The sequence below is a fragment of the Sorex araneus genome, chromosome 5 (assembly GCF_027595985.1).
Source record: "Sorex araneus isolate mSorAra2 chromosome 5, mSorAra2.pri, whole genome shotgun sequence".
NCBI lineage: Eukaryota > Metazoa > Chordata > Mammalia > Eulipotyphla > Soricidae > Sorex > Sorex araneus.
The window spans coordinates 119,165,397-119,189,813 of NC_073306.1; the positions used below are offsets into that span (position 1 = coordinate 119,165,397).

Consider the following 24,417-nt stretch of genomic DNA (forward strand, 5'->3'; position numbering starts at 1 on the left):
ATACTACTCCCTGGCTATAAGAAAAGATGAAATCATGCAATTTGCTGCTATGTGGACTGAATTAGAGGGTATCATGCTGAGTGAAGTCGGCCAGAAGGAGACAGATATAGAATGATCTCTCTCATATGTGGGATATAAAGAAAACTAAGAGGATAACAAAAGGCCAAAAGCAACAGAATCTAAGAACTAGTCTATAAAACTGAGCTTACCGTAACTGTGGGGGTGTGATGAGGGAGGTGGGGAGGGAGGAGGCAGTCTGTGTGGGGGGATGCTGAGACAACGGCAGAGCGAAAAGAAGACACTAGGGGGGACATGGTGTTGGAAAGTTGTATTCACGAATGCTATCATTGACAGTGTTGTAAAATTATGAATCAGGGTGACTAAAATTTAAAAACATTAAAAATAAACTGATAAGGGGCTGGAGTGACAGCACAGCGGGTAGGGAGTTTGCCTTGCACATGGCCAAGCCAGGTTCGAATCCCAGCATTCCATATGGTTCCCTGAGCACCGCCAGGAGTAATTCCTGAGTGCAGAGCCAGGAGGAAGTCCTGTGTATTGCCGGGTGTGACCCCAAAATTAAAAACAAACAAACAAACAAACAAACAAATGATAAGCCTTGCTCCACACACAAGTAATCCTACCTATTAAAATCTATTAAGAATGGCATGGCACAATGGAATGATTCCAGCACGACCTGTCTCAACATCTCTGTTAATGACTAGGAAAGAGAAAAGAAAACAGTTTTCAAACTTGCAGATGACAAGAAGCTGGGCAGGAAGAGAAATATGCTGGATGACCTAACAATGAACTGAAAATACTTCAACAAGTAGTTTCAATGGCTGAATCTAACAATGAATTTGAATAAGGTTAAGTCTAAGGCCCTTGCGTTGAAAGAATAACTGTAGGTGAAATGGGTGAGACACATCTGTGATAAAGCCTTACAGGTTTAAGTTGTACATGTTCCTTCAAAGGTAAAGGAAGACAAAGTTGCCCCCACACCAGTTAATGTTATGCCAAATACTGCAGCAAAAATATTGTATCTTCAATGTGCAAAGTGAATGGTTTGTTCTAATCAGTATAGACCAGACTGTACTTGAAATACTATTCATAGTTTTGTTCTAATCAGCATAGACCAGACTGTACTTGAAATACTATCCAGGGGCTGGAGTGATAGCACAGCGGGTAGGGCGTTTGCCTTGCACGCGGCCAACCCAGGTTCGAATCCCAGCATCCCATATGGTCCCCTGAGCACCGCCAGGGGTAATTCCTGAGTGCAGAGCCAGGAGTAACCCCTGTGCATCGCCAGGTGTGACCCAAAAAGCAAAAAAAAAAAAAAAAAAGAAATACTATCCATAGTTTATCAACATTATTTTTTAAAAGACAAAAGGACAAAAGAAGAGAGCAGACAATTCTGAATCAGGAGAAAATAAAATAATTGCTTTAAACATTATAGAAAATTGATTAACCATTCATGACTTAGAGTTGGGGGTAGGAGGTTGCAGAGAGATAGCACAGCAGGCACGGTGCTTTGACTTGTTTGTGATTGATCTGCCAGCATCCCAGATGGTGCTCCAACCCCCATGGAATGATCCCTGAGCACAGAGCTAGGAGTAATCCCTGAGCACCACTAATTGGGCCCACCACACTGCCCCCACCCCTATAAAAAACAAAACCAAACCAGAATCAGAACCAGCAAGGAAGAAAATTGCTCAACATTAAATATATAAAGCAAAAACTTTCTAACAGGGACACCCAAAGATTTAAGTGATAGAATGGATATTGTCAAAACATAGAGAATGTACCAATTTTAAAGGATGAATAATGTGTAAACTCAGCTATCTAACAGTTAACTATCTAATCGCTAATGTTTGAATCTTGGGATTTGCTGATGCTGTGATTCTAAATCTGTAACCTCTGAACTCAGAGCTCCTAAATAACACATTAGGAGCGAGAGTGATAGTATGGTGGCCTTGTACATGGCAACCCTGGGATCAAAACCCAGTTCCACATATGGTCCCCCGAGCACTGTCAAAAGTGATCCCTAAGCACAGAGCCAGGAAGAAGCCCTGAGAACAGCTGGGCATGGTCCAAAACAAAACAACACTTTGTTATAAAAACAGGTCATGGAAAAAGATATACAGGGCATATTCCAAGACAGAAACAAATTGGGGGAAAATGTTTAGCAGTCCTTTTCCCCCCCACACCATTTTTCTTAGTTAATCAAATCACTCAGGCCAGTCTCACCTGAAAAGTAGCGGTGTGTTTTGATGCCTAAGTGTTGTCCAAGGCCAATTCATCAACAGCAAAAGTGAGGTCATGGAATTCTCCATTTATTTGAAAATTCTGTAGTTTGTTAATACACCTGCCCTCTGAGGTTTAAAAGGCACAGATTTTTCTCAGACCATAAACTTACTAACTATATGAACGTAGGGTGAAGTGTTTTTTGTTTTATAACACAGTTTGTTTTACAGCCCTTACAGATAACAGTTGGTTCAAATGGTCACCTCAGCAGAAATGACAACCACTGAAGCAAACGGAAAGACTTTCAAAATGCTGAAGAACACCTGATCCACTTAATGAGCATACATGGAATTCCAATTATCTAAGGATGTACAGTTGAATGCTATGGAGAGTAGAGAGATGGCAAAAAAGAACCTAGTTTCCAAGGAGCAGTTAGTCTCTCTCAGGGAAAATGAACAATGCCATATAGAAACAGCTCTAAGAAGGGCTGGAGAGTGTACAGCAGGTAGGGTGCTTCCCACATATGAGGTTGACCCACTGAGGTTCAACCCCCAGTACCCCATATGGTCTCCGAAACATTGTCATGAGTGGCCCCTGGACGCAGAGCCAGGAGTAAGCCCTGAGCACTGCCAGGTATGGCCCCAAAAACAAAACAATAAAGGAAATAGCCCTAAGAGAAAATGTGGTTAGGTATCCCAAGAAAAGCACAAAATGAATGGAATTCATTACTTATGGCTGAGTGGGATCAGAGAAAGCTTCATAGAAATGAAACACTGTACCTGCACATTGGAAAGATGAGCTGAAAGCTGGACAAAGAAGAAATTAAGGCCAAAAGAGCTTTGAAATACCATATAAAAAGTTGGATCTTTATTCATGAAACAAAAGGAAAAGTAAAAAAAATTAAAGGAAGGTTAGCACCTTGGTATTGAGAGCTGGTGAGCCCCGAGAAGTTAACCCTTTCTTCTCAAGCCTGCAATTAAAAATAATGTCACTGGGGCTAGGGAGATATTATAGCTGGTACAGCCAACCAGGGGTTGATCCCTAGCACTCCATATGGTCCCTCAAGCCCTCCAGGGGTGACTCCTGAGCACAGCCAGGTGTGGCCAAAAAACAAAAACATTAATGACAACAACAAAAATTAACACCACTAGATCAGAGAGACAGCTAAATTGGCTGAGTGGAACCTTAACATATAGAAGAAGGTACAGGTTTGATCCCAGACATAATATTGTGCCCCCCCAACCCCCCAAGCAGCTCTAGGAGTGACCCTCAAACACAGAGCTGAGGTAACCTTTGTGCATCACCTCAAAACAAAAACAAAATATTGTCACTGGCCAAAGGATAGCTCAAGGGGCTGAATGCATGTCTTCCATGGAGAAGGCCGGGACCCAATTCCCTGCACTGCATGGTCCCTAGAGTACCAACAGGAATGACACCCCCCACCCCTCCAGTAATCCCCAGGGACTTCCGGGGCTGGCCAAAAATTCAGTATCACCAGGGCTGGAAATGAAAATTTGGGTGAATTTATTTTAGCAAAAATACAATGCTCAAGATAGTCTGATTCAGAAATAAAAACTAAAGTGTGCACCTGCCTTTTGAGAGAGGTGTGTCATAACCTGTATCTAATTCTGCTGATATTAACAATTTTTAGAAAATATGGAATTAAACCTCTGAATTTAAGGCAGGGTAATTTCTAATTACCTCTAAGACACTGTACCTATTCAACTTAATAGAACATTTATATAAAAACCACTTTGGAACACAAAGCTTTACAGTTCATTTCATCACACATAGCAAAAGATACAAAATCAAAACGAAGCCTCAGTCTTCTTTCCCGTTTACATGAAGTACACTGCAGAGTTCCATAAGTTCTCTGGGGAAAGATTCTGGTGGCTTGGAGGCTAGAGAGATAGCAAAATGGGTAGGGCAACTGTCTTGCATGCAGCTTACCCAGGTTCCACTAGCAGCACCTCATGAGCAGCACCAGGAATAAGCCCTGAGCACAGAGCTAGGAGTAAGCCCTGGAGTACAGCTAGGTTGTGGTCCGAATTTCGCCCCCCCGCCCCCCCAAGACCAAAAAAAAAAAAAGAAAAAGAGTCTGGGAGTCGGAGCTTTAGTACAATGGGTAGAGCCAAGCTAGGTTCAATCCCCAGCATGTCATATGGTCCCCCAAATCTTTCTAGGAGTGATCCCTGAACACAAAGTCAAGATTATGCCTTAAATACCGGCAGGTGTGGCTCCAAATTTAAAAAAAAAAAAAAATTCCACAGGATTTCTTCAGCACCACATTCAGCCAACCAAAAACTCCACTAAAAGAGGAACAGAAAGTAGTTCAGGGATACTAACAAGCAGCTCACTAGCACTACGTGGTCCCCTGAGAATCACTGGGTGCAGCCCCGCAGGCCCCTGAACACAGCTGGGCTGGCTCCCTGCGGCAATATGGGGCTCTTTCGGCAGGACATCCTCGAACCTCAAACTGACCATCAGCCTGGCTGGCTAAGAATTCCCCAAAGTGACTGACCACTGGGCCCCCAGAGCACCACTTGGGAGCACCCCCAGTTAAAAAGTAAAACTTAAGTAGAGGGGAGGCAAAGACAGCTCAAAGAGCTTGAGTCTTGCATGTGTGAAATTCCATTTGATCCTGAATCCACATCTTTCCTAACACTACCAGGGATACTCCTGGTGGTCCCTGATCACTCCTGGACCTGAGCAGCACACCACATTCAATCAACCAGCTGGGTTGGCGGAGTATCACCGAAGTGACCCCTCAGTCTCCACTCCCATCACTGCTAGAGGCCCCCCTGAACGAAAGTAAGTTTTACTCTGAATGTATGAATCGAATTCTCTAGGTAGCTAAGGAGAGAAAAGTAGCCCTGCTGTGAAAAACTGTTGTGTTTGTCCTCATCTGGAAAAACTCAGTTGGAAACTGCTGTCCACATCTAAGTCACCTGGAATATCTAGACTGTAGCTGAAGGAACATTCTTAGCCCTCTCATCTTGATGCCTACACCTTCAGTCTGCTCTTTTATTTTTATTTACTTTCCAAGCACAGACCTGGAAGCAGTCCTTGAGCATGGTCTGGCATGGCCCCAAAACAAAAAAATAAGCAAAATGATTAGAACTTCTGAATCATCCAGAAATGTTTCTAGCATGACAGATGGTTAAAGGAAAAAGAGTGAAACAAGTTCAAAAAGGCAAACAAGGGGGCTGGAGCAACAGTACAGAGGGTAGGGCATATACCCTCCGTACCCACATGGCCAACACAGGTTCAGTCCTCAGCACCTCATATGATCAGGAGTGATTTCTGACTGCAGAGCCAGGAATAACCCCTGAGCACCGTCAGGCCTAGCATCAAAACAAACCCCCCCAAAAGCATAATTAAAACATAGATTTAAGAGTTTTGGTACCCACTGCAAACCTATAGTAGTCATAAGTTTTGACTACACAGCAACGTTCTGAATTTGGTATGTAAATTGATTGATTCCATAACAATCAAATTTTTTGTTCATTTTGGGGCCATACCAGGCTGTGCTCAAGGCTCATTCCTAGCAGTGTTCAGGGGATCGTATGTGGTGCCAGGGATCAAACTAGGGTTCACTGTGTGCAAATACCTTATCTACTGTACTTTGTTTCCAGCCCCACAAATACATTTAAATAAAAGACTAAATCTTCAATGTGTATGAAAAATGCCTAAAGGTGAAAATCAAATTACATTTTGCTATTAATTTACCTTCAAGGGATGGGTGTTTGAGCAATGTATAACTGAGACTTAAACCTGAAAGCTTTGTAAGTTTCCACATGGTGAATCAATAAAAGAATTTAAAAAAAAAAATTACCTTCAAATTTCGGGGAGATAGTATGGAAAATAATGTGTCTGCCTTGCATGTTGTCAAACCCAGTTAGAATCCCTGGCCCAGACAAGGTCCCATGAGCACTGCCAGCATCCGTCAGGAGCACAGAGCATGAACTGCCCCTGAGCACCATTGGTATGGACAAACCGCTCACCTCCCACAGTCAAAATTTGCTCAGGGTTCTTTTCTGGGAGGAATCAAATTCCATGCTAAAACATAAAGAAAATTGCTCTTCAGAATACAAAATACACTTCAGGAGTGGGCAGAATAGCTCCTCATGGAAGGAGTAAAGTAATTTGCATGGGGGAGGCTTAAGGTTAGGTCTCTGGCACCACGTGGCCTCCGAAGACTGTTAGGTGAGGCTCTGGCGGTCCCCAGGCACTGCACTGACAGGACCAAACACCAATCCAGACCGGGTCAATAAGTATTTCCGGAGATGTCAAAGCAATATGGTACTGGCATAAGAGTAGGAACTCAAACCAGACCAATGGAATGAAACTGAGAGCCCAGAAATAAACCCGCAAGTATAGGGACAATTAATTACAACAAGGAGTCAAGGGGATAAAGGATAAAACTAATATAAGAAATGCTTCTTCAACAAATGGCATGAAAAAAACTGGTTAGGCACATGCAAAAGAATAAAACAACATGGGGCTGGAGCGATAGTACAGCTGGTATGGCATTTGCCTTGCATGCGGCCAACCTGGGTTTGATTCCCAACATCCCATATGGTCCACTGAGCACCTCCAGGAGTAATTTCTGACAGCACGAGTCAGCATGAACCAGGAGTAGCCCCTGTGCAACACTAGGTGTGACCCAAAAAGCAAAAATAATAATAATAATATAACAAAATGCCAAAAGTTAACTCAAAATGGATTCAGGGCTGGAGCAATAGCATAGCAGGTAGGGCGTTTGCCTTGCACGTGGTTGACCTGGGTTCGATTCCCAGTATCCCATATGGTCCCCTGAGCACAGCCAGGAGTAACTCCGACCCAAAAAGAAAAAAAGAAAAAATGGATTAGACATGGGGCCTATGATAGTACAGTGAGTATGGTGCTGATCTGACACCCCATATAGCCTCTGAGCTCACCAGGAATGATTCCTGAGCAAGAGTCATGAGGACACCCTGAGCACCACCAAGTGTGACCACCTCCTCAAAAAAAAATTGATAAATAAGGATTAAATTAGACTTAGAAGTAAAATGCAGATCCAGAAAAGTATCTAAGAAAACTTAGGCTACATTCATGATACTAGTTTCAGCGGTGTTATTATTAATACAACTTCATTAGCAAGGAAAACAAAAGCCAAAATAAACAACTGGGATTACATCAAACTAAAACTACGCAGTGAAAGAAGCTATCAACAAAACAAAACAAAATCCTACCTGAATGTGAAAAAATATTCACATACAATACCATACATCTGACATAAGGTTAATATCCAAGACATATAAGGAAAACAACAACAAAACAATCCCATCAAAAAATACGAAGCGGAGCTGGATCAATAGTAGCACGTAGGGCACTTGCCTTGCATGTGGACAACCTGGGTTCATCCCTGGCATCCCATATGGTCCCCCAAACACCACCAGGAGTAACTCCTGAGTGCAGAGCCAGGAGTAACCCCTTGAGCACTGCCAGTATGACTCAAGCTCACTAGTAGAGCAGTGTAGCTCTCTGGCAGAGAATTTGCCTTGTATGTATAGGGTCCTGGGTTCAATCCCCAGCACTGCAACACACAAACACATGTAAAATTTTTGCGCTAGAGCTACAGTACAGCAAGTAGGGTGTTTGCCTTGCATGCAGCTGACCTGGGTTTGATCCCTGGCATCCCATATGGTCTCCCAAGCACCACCAGGAATAATTCCTGAGTGGAGAGCCAGGAGTAACCTGAATGACCTGAGTGTTGCTGGGTATGACCTAAAAAGCCAAAATAAACAAAAGCCCCAACCATCCAAACAAAAATTTTATTTAAAAATAAACTGGACTTTAAAAAAATAGGAAGAGCTGAATAAATACTTCTTCAGAGAAGACACACAGATGGTTTACAGGCACATGAAAAACTGCTCCCCACCACTGATTATCAGTGAAATGCAAATACAAATGATAGTAAGATATCACCCTCCATTTTCAAGAATGGCCTATATCAACAGACTAGAAACAAGTACAGATGGGATGTGAGAAAAAAAAGAACTCTCAATGACTGTGGATGGGAATGTAAACTCATTCAGTAGCACTGAAGCACTGTCATCCCATTGTTCATCGATTTGCTGAGTGGGCATCAGTAACATCTCCATTGTGAAACTTGTTGTTACTGTTTTTGGCATATTGAATACTCCATGGGTAGCTTGCCAGGCTCTGCCGTGTGGGCAGAATACTCTCGGTAGCTTGCCAGGCTCTCCAAGAGGGACAAAGGAATCAAACCCAGGTTGGCTGCGTGCAAGGCAAATGCCCTACCTGCTATGCTATCACTACAGCCCAAACTCATTCAGTATCTATAGAAAAATGTGAAGGGATATCCAAATATTAAAAACAAAAAGACCTAGACAATCTAGCAACTCCATACCTATTCAAAAAACACAAAAGCACTAAGAAAAAAACCATAAGCATATGTATACATACGCATATATATGTATACATACATATAATCTATGTTCTATGTTCATATAGCAAAGTTTACAATAATCAAAATCTAGGAGCTGGAGTGACAGTACAGTGGGTAAGGCAATTGCCTTGCACGCAGCTGACCCAAGTTCAATCCTCAGCATCCTATCCGTAATGGTTCCCTAAGACCGCTGAGTGATTCCTGAGTACAGACCCAGGAATAACCCTTGAGTATCTCCAGGTGTGGCAAAAATAAACAAACAAAAAAATCTAATAGCCAAGATCTAGACAAAATCTAAGTAATCAAAAACAGAAGCTGTGGAACAGGACCAGGGAGAGAGCTCAGAAGGCTAGAGCAAATATTTGGCATGCACAGGGCCCCAGATTTGATCACCAACACATCATGGCCTCCCAAGAACTGTCAGGTATAGTCCTGATAGCTCCTAGCAGCACTGGAGAGGCACCTCTCTATATAAAGAAATTCTGGTATATACAAAACACATACACACACAACATGGAACAGTTACAAGAAAAGATGAGATCTTGCTTTTGGCTGAAACATAAATGGAGGTAGAGGATGTCAGGCTGGGCAAAATAAGTCAGAAGGAAAAAAGACAAATACTCATAGGTGGTATATAAAGAAACAAAGCAAGGGAACAAAGTTCAGTGTGGGAACTGGAGCGATAGCACAGAGGGTAGGCCATTTGCCTTGTACATGGCCGACCCAAGTTCAATCCCCAGCATCCCATATGGTCCCCCAAGCATCGCCAGGAGTAATTCCTGAGTGCATGAGCCAGGAGTAACCCCTGCACATCACCGAGTGTGACACAAAAAGAAAAAAAAAGTTCAGTGTGAACTCTAAGGAGAGAACTGAGGTTACCAAGGAGGGCAGTGGAGCAGATGGGAATGGTGATGGGTGATAAAGTAAATTTTCAACAGTGATGGCCGAATACTGGTGGTACTTGGGTGGTGGGTGTTGTAACATTGTACCCATAAAATTTATAAACGTTTACTTATAAACCAATGTTATCGTAATAAAAAAAAAAAAAACGTGTTTGAAGAAAATGAAATAAAATAGATGATCTAGTAGTAACAATGGTTCTTGGGAGCCGGGAGACAGCTGAAGGCCTAAAGTACCCGCCTTGCTAACATGACGCCTTGATATCACTCTCTGGTGCCACCTACATTAACTGAGTGAGATCCTGGCAACTCTGCTGCCTGAACCTGGCAACTCTCCTGCCTGTCATCCCTGGTGCCACAGGAGATTTTGGGCTAACCATAGCCAAATATGTGTGAGCACCGTAACTAAAAGGTGCGATCCCTGGCCAGCATTCCAACTACAAAGAGGCAGCCAGGAGTGACTGCCAGAAGAGAGCAGCCCAGAATGTGGAGGAGCTGCAGGACTAAGAGTGCAACCCTCAGAGAGCACGTGTACCAGCATCCCCAAGGGAAAGGGAGACTCCCAGTGAGCAGCCTGGCCAAGTATGTGAGCACCGCAACCTGACATACAGTCCCGATGAGCTCCACAACCAGACGTGCAAGCGCCAAAACCAAGCCCGCGTTCAACAGCATCAACAAAGGAAGGAGAAGCAGGGAAAGAAAATGTTTCAAAAGTTTCTTGGATTAAATTTATTAGCCATCGATGAATAGTTATTTACTAAGCACCTATACTTAGTATTTACTAAGTATAATCCATCTGTTTAGGAGCAATTTCAGTCATTCCTCCCAAGTTTAATGATGTTCTTAAACCCACAATTTATTATTGTGGTTTTAAAATTTCATAGCACTTCCAGTGGCTCGTAAATAATACTGATCTCGTTTACATATAAGGAAAGCCACATAATCCAGCTCGCAAAGTAAAAGGGAAAAAAGGAGTGTTCAGTCCGAGTCTGAGAGCTCCGATACCTCTAAAAGGCAAGCACGGATTCAAGAGGAAAGGGAAGATTCATTCATTGACTAAGAGTCTCATAAAAGAAAGGGCTCGGATGCAAATTCTACCTAAGTCAAACAAGAATAAAGATTCCTGTCATTTACTGAGACTTTTCATGAAATTTGTCACTGTATTCACTACAAGCTGGTCTAAGTGTCCCTGTTTCACAGAAAAGTAACCGTCACTCTGAGGAGACGTATAACCTGAGGTTGCACGGTGGTGGAGAGGTGCTGAAAGGAAGCCTGAGGTGTCCACCCCGTTTGTCCCCCAAGCTATAGTGTCTCCCTGGCAATGTCACTGTGGGCTGTCTCCACCATTCTGGGAGAGGAAGACACCCAAAAGCCTCTTCCTTCTGGCCTAGAAGAGATTCAATGACAGTGTCCTCAGAGTTCAAAGGAACAAGAGTTTCCTGGCAGCGCTTGCTCTCCTGGGCCTAAAGTGGGGCACGGGGGTTGTAGAAGTCTGGTTATTCCTGGTACCTCCCTCCTGCCATGCCTTGGCAGCTCTCAGCATCCTGTCTCGCTTGTTCTGAGCCTATACAACAATGCCAATTGTGTTCTGGCTTTGTTTCCTCCCTCATGGGAGTTTATTAGCTATGCAGAGGGGATCTGAGTTTTAATGCAGGCAAGACTCGTGGGCACTTGTACAGGTTTGTCACTCTCCCTGATAGGAAGGAACCCCACAGGGAACTTGCACCTCCTGATTTCCCGTACTCGGCCACCAGCCGAGGCCAAGAAAGCAGCAGCTCCGTGGCCACAGCCGAGCCTCAGCAGTGTGCAGATGAATGAGTTTATTTACTTGGGAGCTGGCAAGCTGACCCTTTCCTGAGGCTATGGACATGGCTATCTGTAAGTGGTTTCCTGAACTCTTTCCCCATGCAGCTCGGCCTTCATGTGGAGAGCATGAGGGCCACAGAACTGTCTGTGGGCAACAGACAAGTGGAGTGAGGCACTTCCTGAAGCCGTCTCACCTGACACTATGTGTCTCCCAAGAGCTGCAATGGGCCCTGTTGCCTGCCTGGTGTGCTATCAGGAAGCCGCTCCCGAGTCGCAGATGGTGGGGTTATGCTGTTGGTGATATGCTGCACACAATAAAGCTCCATGTGTGCGTGGCAGGAGGAGGGAGGAAGGATGTACACACGCCGAGCTCACCACAGACAGGAGGTCTGAGTTGCTGGAATCCGGTGAGAGCTCGAAAGCCCTCTGGCTATTCCCAAACTGTTGTGAGGTTTGCACGGGCTCCGGCCCAGACTGCGAGTGTCTGTCGGCCAGTTCTCTGGGCTCAAAGGGGAAGCAGCCAGTTTGCCAACCCCTTCCCACATCCACACTTGACTTCCTTCTCTTCTTTTCCAGAGACTTCTTGCCCTAAGCCAGCATCTCCCAAAGTGGGAGATACCGGCCCCCTCCTTCTGGGGACCGGGGGATACTTTTTCTTTATTCATGTAAAGAAAGTAGATTTTCCAGGGTGGCAATAAGTGATTTTCTTAACTGACAGAAGGGTGATAAATCAAAAGCATTTGGGAACCTCTGCCCTAGCCTGTTCCTTTGTTTCTCCATCCTGAAAAAACAATGTGGCTCCGTGATAAAGAGTTCCACTCCTGGCCCTGCCAAATCAACCCCGAGAATAAGAGAGGAGAGCGAGTACAGCATCAAGACGCTTGCCTTGCATGCTGTTGACACCGGTTTGATTCCCGACACTGGTTGTATTTGGTGGCTCTGTACATTGTCCCCTGAACACAGAATCAGGAATAAGCTCTGGACACCACCAGGTAAGGCAAAACAAACAAACAAAAAAACCACAAACAAATAAAAACAAGTAACAAAATGCTTCCCTTCATGCAGTTTCTCCCCTGATGATCAGGCATTCGCCTTTCCCACTTGGAACAACAAAATAAGTACTTCCCAGGGCCAGGGAGATAGCTTCAAAGCTGGGGTGTGTATCTTCAGGCATGCAGCCCTGAGTTCAGTCCTAATGGGGAGCACTAGATACCCACCAGCACAGATGAGCCAAGCTAAGTGTCACTTGGAAGTGGGCCCCAGGGCCCCTGAGCACTTCTCGGGAGGTCCCCCACATTAAAAAAAGGTCATTTGCAAGTATTTTTTCCTTGCTAGTAACAGCTCAAAACCCCAAATCCTCTGGTTCCGGCCTCCACTTTCCTTGGTCAACCCAGACAGTCCCTTTCCATGTTCCCATAGGACCTGCCTGTTTGCATAACACGGCACTTATCACCCTGGACTATTTCCAAACTTACTTGTTGCTCTTTCTAGGGGACAGGAAAGAATTTTTTTTAAAAAAGTTTAAATACAAACTACATTTTATTCCTTTCTTTACTCCAACACTGTCAGTCATTTTACTTGTTCCATTCCATTTTCTAAAATTAATTTTTGCATCTACAGAGTACTAATGTTTCATGTAATTTTAAATGGAGAGTCCTACGAACCTACTGGCACTAATAACAACAACATAAATCTCAACTACCAACATCTCACCTTGCACAGAAACTTTTAAGCAGGAGCGGAGTTTCGGCCCTATCACCTGATCAATGGGTAATGGCCAGAGCCCTTCCAAACTGTCACAGTGGCCAAGTCAAATCTGATGGCTACACTTACTTAAGAAATATCTATTGATGGACCAGAGAGATAGTACAATGGGTAAAGTGCTTGCCTTGCACGTGGCCGACCCAGATTCAATTCCCAACACCTGAGAGGGTCCCCTGAGCACCTCCTCCACGAATGATCCCTGAGCATAGAGCCAGGAGTAATCCCTGAATACTGCTGAGTATGCCCCTGTCCTCCAAAAAAATTAAAAAAAGAAAGAAAGAAATATGTATTAACAGTAAGATGTGGCTGAGAAGGAGTAGTAGTTAGCTCATTTTCTTCGAGAAGAGAACTCAGCTCAGAGGGTAGAAGCACTGTCTACTGTTCTCAGAGTCTTGAGTTCAAGCCCCAGCACTGCAGAGAATAGCAATGATCCCTCCAGGGTAGCTGAGTGTCACCAGGAGAGGTCCCTGGGCCCTCCAGGCATGGGAGAGAGCCCCTCCCCCACCCTTCCCCCCGCCTCCTGCCACCCCTACCCCCAATGCCAGGAAAAAATGCTAGTCAACATTCTTAGAGTAAACTCACAATTCGCAAAAAAGACTGACACATATATGATAAAATAGTTAAAAAAGAAAAAAACATTGTGGAATGAGTGCCGCCATGAGATGTCCAAAATACTCAGGTAACACAGGAGAGGAACTAACTCTACTGCGGGGAAGAGAAGGCTTTAAAGAAGAGATGAGATCAAGGTGGACAGGGAATGGGAAATGAGACTTTACCTCAGCAAATACTGTGTAAAAAAAACTTGGTATTTCTAGCATATAGTTTTGTCTTTTTCTGGGAGAAAGACCCAACTCGCTGATGATCAGGGGTAACTCTTGGCTCTACGCTCAGGAATTACTTCTGGTGGTGCTTGAGGGACCATATGGGGTCCCAGGGATCAAATCCAGGTTTGTCGCATGTAAGGCAAGTGCCCTACCTATCGCTCCAGCCCCATGTTGTGTCTTAGAGAGGGTATGGTGGTGTCACAGATCTAGAATGGCAGCAGGTAAGATGAGTAAAGGCAGCATATTTGATGGGATATGAATATGTTGCTCTGAAACCCACTTGATCTTGAGAGCAGCGGAGGATGCAAAGGAGTTTATGTGTGTGCTGATCCAACCTGTACTGAGAAGTCTAAAGCACAGGAACGGGGAAGCTGAAAGCTCAGGACCGGTTTGTTCAGCATTGCTGCTTGCAACACAGAGGAATTAACTGCACAGGTGACAGTTGGAATGTTTGCTTAAAATAAAATTTGAATGGAATAGAAATCATTCCTTTGGTAATAAGGTTATTATATTTTAAAAGCATTAGATAGGGGCTGGAGAGATAGTACAGTGGGTAGGGCATTTGCCTTGCACATTGTGGACCCAGGTTTGTCTCCTGGCATCCCATATGGTCCCCAGGAGTAATACCTGAGCGAAGAGCCAGGAGTAACTCCTGAACATCGCCAGGTGTGACCTCATAACAACAAATTTTTGGGAAAAATCAGACTGGTGGATGTATTCCAGGTCACAACATGAAAAATGCACTTGTTACTAAAAATCAAGTTTGAGTGATGGAGGTGCCTGGTACCTGGTGATGGAGGGAGTGAGGGCAAAGTCAGAGCACCCCTGGTTTCCTGTGGATGCACCTGCATGGATTATGTGTCGCCCATGACAAGGCCGAGAGGAGGGGCCATGTCTATCAAGTCCTTGAGGGAATGCCAGAAAGCCCAGACAGTGGCCACAGTCAACACTAATCTCACTCAGCGGACAAAGAATACAGTCAGAGCACCTGCCGGCCCACATGGAAACCACTGAGAGGGGACCTCCAGGGACTGGGGGGTGGGGGCTCCCAGTCCTAAGTCCTAACAATACAGAAAAATTGTGGAACTAGAAAAAGCAGAGCGGATTAGAGAAATATAAACACCTCTCCAGGGAACTAGAGGGATGAAAGAAATCCTGCCCCTATTCTGAGACTTAGCAGACAGCCATCACCCTGGGGGAACTCCAACAAGCTTTCAAGAAAACCCACTGTCAGAGTATTCTGTTTATTAGGATTTTGGTTAGTTTGGGGAGGGGCGGGGGTGAGCTGTACTTTCATGACTGTTTCTAAGCCTTCCACCTCTCCTCACAACCACCAACAGGAAGTATTTCAATCTCTATATCTCTAGAAAGTTCAATGAAGGTCCTTATTATTGAATTTGGTTATCCTTCAATTACAAGGCTCTGGGTTCAATTTCATGGGCCACCAAAAAGAAAAAAAAAAAAAGACGGAGGGAGTTATGGAGATGGCTCAAAGAGCCGACAAGCATGCTTTACATGAGGCAGCCCAGGCCTGATCACCAACCAGTAACCTGAGCACCATTGGGACAGATCCCCAAAGCACCAAGCCAGGAGCAGGAGTAGGCCCTAAATACCAGAGCCCCAAAACCAAGAGAAAAAATAATTTTTTTTTAAACCAGCCACACAACAACAAACCAAAAAACCAAAATCAGTAGAGTTTTTCACTGACTTGAAGTGGATCCATTCTTCTCCCAATACTTTCTACCCCTTAGAAAACAGGTTCACCAATGCTTTTCTTTCTTTCTTATCCCTTCCCCCACCCTGCCCCCATTTTTGGGCCACACCCAGTGGTGTTCAAGGCTTACTCCCGGTTCTATACTTGGGGATCACTCCTGAAAGTGCTCAGGGGACCATATGGAGTGCCCAGGATTGAACCCAGGTCGGCGGCCACTTGCAAGGCAAGTGCCCTACCCGCTGTACTGTCACTCCAGCCCACCCAATACTTTCTGGAAATCCCAGCATCACTAGGCACTAACCCGCTTTCCCAGAGCGCTTCCCCCACAGTCCTCCACAGACCTGCCCAAGTGCTTCAGACAGCTGACTGCTGCCAAATCCTCCATGTTCTACAGGTTTTTTGTTTTGCTCCTGATATCCCCCCCAAACTTAAGATGTTCCTCCTTTTGCAGACAGAAATTTGCTCATCCTTCACTGTGTACCTCGATGACACCTTCCCCACAGAGCCCCAATTTATCCACCGCTTGCCCGCATGCTCCCCCTCCACCAAATCTGGATGAGGTCATGCCTCCTCACAACCACAGTATCTCTTTGTGCCTTGAGCAGAGCACTTCGCTGCCACGCATTATATGCAACTATATTTTATATCTGCTTCCCACTAGAGTTTCTTGAAGGTTTCATAAACTATAGTGTTCCCTCCAATGCCCACGTCATCCTCTCCATCTATAACACTCAGTACATTTTCAGTAAGTTTGCAAATTCAAACTCAAAGGCCAACTGACTCATTCCATCAAAGCCTGCGGATCACGAGAACTAAGGGAGCAAGGGGGAGGGGAGAGCAAGAGCAGATCTGATGCAGACCTCTGCGGCTCCCTGCCACCCCCCCCACCACTTTACTGATGGTGGTACTCATTACACCTCTGAGAAATTAAACCAACCTTGGAAAAGAAGACTCAGCAGGCACGTTTGGAAACAGTGGCTAACTTAAAAGAACTATAAGTAGTTTCAAGGTTCGCCCAGCTGCTATTAGTCAGGTACTGACCTTGAGATGTGGTCACAGGGATTATATATTTTATTTTGCCATCCACTCCCTCTAACACTCTGATACCTTGAGTTCCACGGGCAATAAGGAGTCTTTCATACAGGCTCTGAATATTATCTTTGAGCTCCTCGGGGAACAGTCTAGCCTCCTCTGACCCTCCCACCTTGCCAATGAGTAATTCTACAGTACATCTGCAGTCCTCTCCTTTTGAAAAAGTAGTTTTCCTCTCTGTAGACCCAACTCCCCAGCTCCCCTTCCTGAACCGTTCCTATCCTTTCCCATCCAGGCAGAAGGCAGTCTGCCCTCCCAGCTGCCTGAATGGAGGATACGGCACATTTCAACAAGCAGGAAGAGTGAGCATGGGTCCTGAGAGTCGTGCTACCTCTGTGATCCCCTAAGCACCGGTCATGCATATTAGAGAACCATTTCCCATGTCTCATCTTCCCGACTAGACTGTGAGCACCTTGAGCATTCTCCCTGACTCCCAGCAAACCTCCCAGGATGTGTGAATTCAAGAATCGACTCACTTAGGGGCTGGAACGATAGCACAATGGGTAGGGTGTTTGCCTTGCACGCAGCCTAACCAAGTTCGATTCCCAGCATCCCATATGGTCCCCTGAGCACCGCCAGGGGTAATTCCTGAGTGCAGAGTCAGGAGTAACCCATATGCAACACCAGGTGTGACCCAAAAAGCAAAAAAAAAAAATCGACTTGATTAGGGGCTGGAATGATAGCACATCGGGCAGGGCATTTGCCTTGCACGCAGCCAACCCGGGTTCAATTCCCAACATCCTATATGGACCCCTGAGCACCGCCAGGAGTAACTCCTGAGTGCAAAGTCAGGCTTAACCCCTGTGCATCGCCAGGTGTGACCCAAAAAGAAAAAAAAAAAAAAGAATCGACTAGCTTAGAAACAAGTAACAAGATATATGGATACCGTCGGCCCCTTAGCCAACCTCGGTGACCATGTGAGTTCAGAAGAAGAAATATTTCAGAGGCGATCAAAACCAAAGTCTTTATAGAGCAGTCAGTCGTGTGATGCAAAGCTCAGCTAAAGGCAGTCTCAAACAAGGGTTCTTTTGACAGGGCAACCATTCCCCCGGTTCCTCAGATACTCCGTATGGTTAAAGTAGTAAACTTAGTTCTCCGGAATTTACTTTCCCAAGATCTGGCAGTTCAACCAGCCCCCACCTCAACGTCTCTCCTATATCCTTGTGACCTTTAATACTGGGTAACATTAGATGAAAAATGGATTTTTTTTGGCTACTTATTTTGCAGCTGAAGAAAAAATATACTGTTTAAGGTGTTAAATATTTTTACATGAAGCAAACCTGGCATGAATCTAACCTGTATGCACATTTTCGAGGTAAATGTCAGTGCTATAATTTGTTATAGGTTTCTGATGACCAGCAATGAAAATGACCACGGATTCTCACAATTCAAACCACTTTTACGTAAATGTGAACTTTCCTAAAACAGCCAAGGGAGAGAACTTTCCATCCAACCTCACAGAGTCTCCTAGAGATACTGATAGCATTGTTCGCTGGGTTAGGTGTACTTTGAGAACATTTTACAAATACTAGTTTCCTTCTGGGACTATACTTTGACCTTTAATAAAACTGTACTTCAAGACACTGGTTATTAAAATGAAAGGAACAATTTTATGTCTGAACAGCTACCACTGCATATAATCAGCTTTACTAAAGGCAGTATCTTAACAAGTAGGCACTGTTAAAGTAAAAACGATGATGACCTCACTTACATTGCTCACTTACCAGACATGAAGTAGAGTTATAAGAAACCATGAATTAAATGTATCAGGCATCTGACACCCTAGAAAAATAATAATCACGTATAAATATGTGAAGGTTTAGCACAAAAATATTCAATAAAGAAATTGGTAGAAATTTATTCAACTAAGAAATGTCCATTCATATGCTTTTATGATGCCATCAGAGAGAGAGAGAGAGAGAGAGAGAGAGCACTGGTGAGTGGGCAAGATCATGACTGAAAGAGCACAGCCCAACAATAGCCTTCCAGCTCAGCCCTGTTAACACTGTCTTGTGGCTTGGGCAAATCACTTCTCTCTGAGCCTCAATTTTCTCGCTTCATATAGCATAGCCTAGATAGAGGCTGCTTAAACTTTTTCTACTTGTGACTCCTTGTTGCTTGAGAAATTTTCACATTACCCCAGATATATAAAATTAATTGTTTACTGATAATTAACTATAAACTTATCTTAAAATTGTTGGGAAACCCAACACACACACACACACACACACACACACAGTTAATACAAGCCCACAGTGGGATTGCAATCCAGTTTAAGAAGCTCAGGCTGCTAAAAAGATACCATGGGGGAAAAGGGGCTTGCCTTGCACACGGCCAACCCGACTTCAATCTTCAGCATCTATATGGGCCCCCGAGTACCGCCAGGAGTGATTCCTGAGTGCAAAGTCAGGAGTAACCCCTGATTATTGCCAGATGTGGCCAACATTTTTTTAAACAGAAAAAAAAAGGAAAGAAAAGAAAAAAGGAATAGAAGAAGTTCGGGCATAAATGATCTCTTTGGTTCCTCCCAATTTCTTTGTGATTCTTTGTTCAATTTTTTGTTCTCAATTTCTTCTGAAATTGGAGCAAACAACACTTTGCCCACTTGCTTAAGTATAAGCTACTTTCACCTAAGCCCTGTGGAGAAGCGTAACTCCATCTAATCTTTTATTGGTCCTTTTTCATTTTGTATTTCCTCTCCCCCATTTCTATTGTTCAATAAATACACATGGGTGTTGATGCTCACACGCTTTACAGTGCTCACCAGGGATTGCACACTTTAGTCAGGGTGCTCATGCTTCCAGCTTCACTGGAAGCTGCCCTTTTTTCAAATCCTCACTCCGTCATTGTTATGTTACGATGTCCAGGGGCTGCACACAGACTTGGCTGGCTGAGATGCTCGCATACCTCTTCATCTGATGGGGTGAGTGGCTGGGTGCCATCAGGGGTTGCACTCTAGTTGAGACACACAAGTTTGGGTTGTGGCACTTGCTGTGTATTGCAGCGATGCTCACATGTGTGCCTGCCAGAAGTCGAACTTCCTGGCACACTTCCACAACCTTTTTAGTTTTGGTGATCACTAGGGGTCACACCCCTGTACATGGTACACACACAGACCTGGCTGTGGTGCAGCCAAAAACGGCCTATAGCACTGCAGAGCTGCCAGACTCAAACAGCAATCACCAGGGTCGTGTCTGGTGTATATGGGGCACTGGGGATTGAACTCATGATCAAACACTTGCAAGGCAGAGACTCTTTAGCCCCTGTGCTATTCCTTCAGGCTCCTACACACTATTTGGGGGGGAGAGGGGGAAGTGAGGTTGTTTTTTGGGGGAGGGGACTACATGTGACGATGCTCGGGGGTTACTCCTGGCTCTGCACTCAGGAATCATTCCTGGCAGTGCTTAGGGGACCATATGGGATACCAGGAATCAAACCCAGGTCAGCCACATGCAAGGCAAGTGCCCTACCTGATGTACTATTACTCTGGCCCCTCCTGCACACTTTCCATTAACTGGAATGCGTACTTGGTGTGGTGGGCTAGACTGGACACTTGGTTGTGGCACTAGGGATCCCAAATAGCAGTGTCACTGGAACTGGATTCAGTAGACGGGAACAGTGTTGGGAATCTAATTTATGCCTCATGTCCATAAAGCAAGCACTATCCCAACTGAGATAAGCCTAGACCTTCCCATCTTCTTTCTTTAAGATGATCCAGTGTGTAACCAACAGAGGTGTGCGGACTGATTCATCCAAAAGAAATGTTCAGAAAAAAAAAAAAAAGAAACGTTCAGGAGAAAGCAGTGAGGCTCAAGGGAGCTGAGACTAAATAAAACAGACCAAAGCTTGTAAAAGGTCATTCGTCACCCCAAGGAATGACAAAAATCAGCCAGGCTTCTCGTTGGTTTAAGGTAACAAAAATGACTTCATTGTTTAAGTCATCCAAATCTTTCCATTCTTAGATCACTAAAATATACCTCTGATTGAATGAGGGGGTTCCTCATCGAATGTGCCCTCCTTCTAATAGGACAAGGGAAAAAGGTGAAGCAACATGATGAACAAAATAAGAAAAGCAGGGGCCGAAGAGATAGGCAATGGGAGCAGGGCTTAAGGTGTTTGCCTTGCATATAGCCAACCCTGGTTCAGTCCGTGGTACCCCACTGGTCCCCTAAGCACCACCAAAAGTGAGTGATCCTTAAGCACGGCCAGGTGTGGCCCCCAAAAAGAAAGAAAATCAGAGGGAAATTTGAACCCTTAGAGTCGAGGTATTTTCTGTCTTTGTGCAATCAATGGAGTGCATAATGTACTAAGTGGCAGCAATCAGGTGGCACTAGGAAAAAAAGGCCAGGCAGGACCCCGATGAGGAATGCTTACACCAGCATCCATGTGCTTCACTTTGAGCTTACTATGCAGCAGGCATTGTAACAGGTACTTGACAGACATTAACTCAGTGAATTCTTCCAACAGGCCTACGAGTAGGAATAGATACTATCTCCATGTGACAGGTGGAAAAACTAACTTTTTAGATGAAGACAGCTGACTAAGGAAATGAGATGTCTGGAATCAAATTCAGATCAACTCGATTTAACAATCTGTTCGGTGCCAAGATTGAACCCAGGGCCTCACAGAGTCAGGGCAAGTGCTCTACCGCTATGTCCCCAGTCCTGAACACACTGTTCTTAATCATTAGTGTAACTGCCTCTCTAATACTAATATTAGACCAGAACACTAATTCATACCAGGTTTACTGCTAGTCATGTTAATACATTATCTCACTTAATCTCACTTTGATACTAAAGGGAGGAACTATAATCTTGATTCCAGAGTTGAGTAAACAGGCTAAAAAAAGGCCAAGTAACTTGTGGGCAGTCACAACGTTAGTAAGCTAGTAGCAGGGCTGGGGTTCGAGTCCAGGTCTGTCATGAAGTGACACCAAAATACTCCGGTGAGCTTACTGGGAGGTGCCCAGCAGCTGTCAAATGGACTTCCTCTTGGAGTCCAGCAGGAGGGAGGTGAAGGCTGGTCTGGCCAGCTCTGAAGCTATTAAATCACATGCCATCTGAGTGTGGGCCAACCACCCTCCACCTAAAACAAGAATAGCCATGAGAAACTGCAAGCCCAGATCTGAAGTTGGGTCTTTTTTGGATGCTAGAACAAAACATTAAAAAGAAAGGTTTTCTTGGAAGTCCGTCTTTCAATCTGGAAAATGAACATTGGCTGCTTCTAAAGGACAATCTGTTCAGTTGCTACCTCTACATCAAAGCTTCTCAGCAGCCTCTAGGAGCCTTTCCAATTTTCTCAAAAAGGGAATCAGTTCTTGGGCTGGGAAGCACAGACAGGCCAGCAGCTGGACTAAGGTCACAATTTTCCCTTCCGGGGGTCGGTTTGGGGCTGAGGTTGGGGAAAGAGCTAGCAGATGACTGATTCCCAATACCTCCTGGGGTCAGAAGACCACTGAATATCTGACGGCAAGAAAAGCAAAAACGCAGTAGCTTATGGGGCTGAACAGATTACCTAATTACCCAAGCATCATCAGGAGTGATGTCTGAGTATAGAGCCAGGAGTAAGCCAAAGGCACCGCCAGATGTGGCCCCAAAACAAAAACAAACCCCACAAATGCAATTTCTTGTTTACATCAGTGAAATGTGTTTGAACACTTTCAAGTTTATTTGTGCTCAAATATACACTCATTGTATTATTTTCTAAGACTAGCACTTCCTTGACATAAAGCTGGATAAAATTTAATAATTCACTACTGTTAGAGAATATCAGTATTCACAAGGCTATTCATTTTAATGCAGGCTCTGGGGTAGGTTGCCTGATTCAGAACTTTGAATCCACCTCTTATCGCTATGTGATTCTGGATAAAGTTACTGAGCTTCTCGGTGTCTTGGTTTTCTTTTCTGTAAAGATGGGGTGAGGAGGCAAGAGATAAGAGGGGCTAAGGGTCCAGAGAGATAGTTCAGTAGGTAAGGTGTTTGCCTTGCACACAGCTAACCCGGGTTTGATCCTTGGCACCCCATATGGTCTCCATAGCACTACCAAGTGTGATCCCTGAGTCCAAGGCCAAGAGTGGTGTAGCGCAAACTGCCCACTCAAAAAAACTTGAATGAGAACTACATTCTGATTCAATAATAAACACTCCTTGTTATCTATCCCAAGAACACAAAAATATTCAAAAAGTTGTATGCACACCCATGTCTATAACATTGCTATTTAAAATACTGGTTTTTAAATTTCCAAACTTTGAAGAGAATAAATAGAAGAGAATATAGAAAGTGGGATAAAAAAAATTTTTAAAAACCCAAAGAATTGTGATAAGATTGGAGATGTAGCTCAATGGCACTGGCCTTGCATGTGTGAAATCGTGTTCAATCTCCATCCCAGCACCAGACTCCTCTCAGAGCATTACACTTAGGGTAGCGCCAAGGCACCACCAAGTGTGGGTCCTCTCCCCAAAAGACAGATGTAGGGAAAAAACAAAAGATGCAATATATTTACATAATGGAATACTAGTCAGTCAGCTATAAGAAAAGATGAAAGATCTTTTGCTACAACTTGGATATAACTAAAGAATGTTCTGTTCACAAGGACCAGGAATATTGCCCCATAGCTGAAAGCCTGTCTCATAAGCTGGGGGAGAAGGCAGCTGGAATAGAGAAGGGATCACTAAGACAATGATGGTTAGAGAAATCGTTAGGGATGGGAGGTGTGTGCTGAAAATAGATAAAGGACCAAACATGATAACCTCTCAGTATCTGTATTGCAAACCATAATGCCCAAAAGTAGAGAGAGAATATGGGGGAAATTGTCTACCATAGAGGCAAGGGGAGGGTTGGAGAGGGAGGGAAACTGGGGACACTGGTAGTGGAGAATGTGCACTGGTGGAGGGATGGGTATTTGATCATTGTATGATTGAAACTCAAGCACAAAAGCTTGTAACTGTATCTCACAATGATTAAATTTAAAAATTAGTAAATAAAAGTTTTTAAAAAATATATAAAGAATGTTCATCTTGAGTGAAATTATTCAAAGTGAGGACTAATACCAGATAGACCTTACTCATATGTGGCATATCAAGAAGCAAAGCAAGGAAATAGAAAATGATCAATGAAAATATACTCTTAGACTCTGTTAATAGAACTGAGTTTACGGAGAGCATGCTTGGGAAGCCAGGTAAAGGGAGAGTTGGGAAGGAGAGTGTGGACTAGAATGGACTTAGAGACAGTGGGGGAGGGGCATTAACACACCGGTACTCAGTACAGTGTAGTTAACACTATAAGGTGAAAAGAGGAATATTAATACTTTTGCAAACCATATTACCTAATATATATATTTTAAAATTACATATGTATGATATATTACATATATATTTGTGTATATATACCTCAAAATATCAATATGTGTATATATATGCATTTATATATATACATATATATATAAAATACCTAAAATATTCTGGTAGCTAACCAGTACTCCAGGAAGGTACACAAATGACACAAATTTATGCCACAAATGATATCAGAACATCCTGGATATAATAGCAGACTGCTGAGGCATCTAACCAGTTTGAATCCCCAGTATGTTTGTCTTAGGCCTCTGAACATTTTGGACTCTGAAATG

General features: G+C 44.0%; 1 protein-coding gene across 2 annotated transcripts in view; it reads right to left on the minus strand.

The window, feature by feature from the left end:
• LOC101544702 (ubiquinol-cytochrome-c reductase complex assembly factor 1) overlaps positions 1–24,417 on the minus strand; it is a 98,230-nt gene that overhangs the window by 43,677 nt on the left and 30,136 nt on the right. For both annotated transcript variants that reach the window (XM_055140264.1, XM_004612536.2), the window contains one exon: positions 18,519–18,576. In XM_055140264.1, the coding sequence (XP_054996239.1) occupies positions 18,519–18,576 (58 nt within the window). The remainder of the gene's footprint in view (positions 1–18,518; positions 18,577–24,417) is intronic.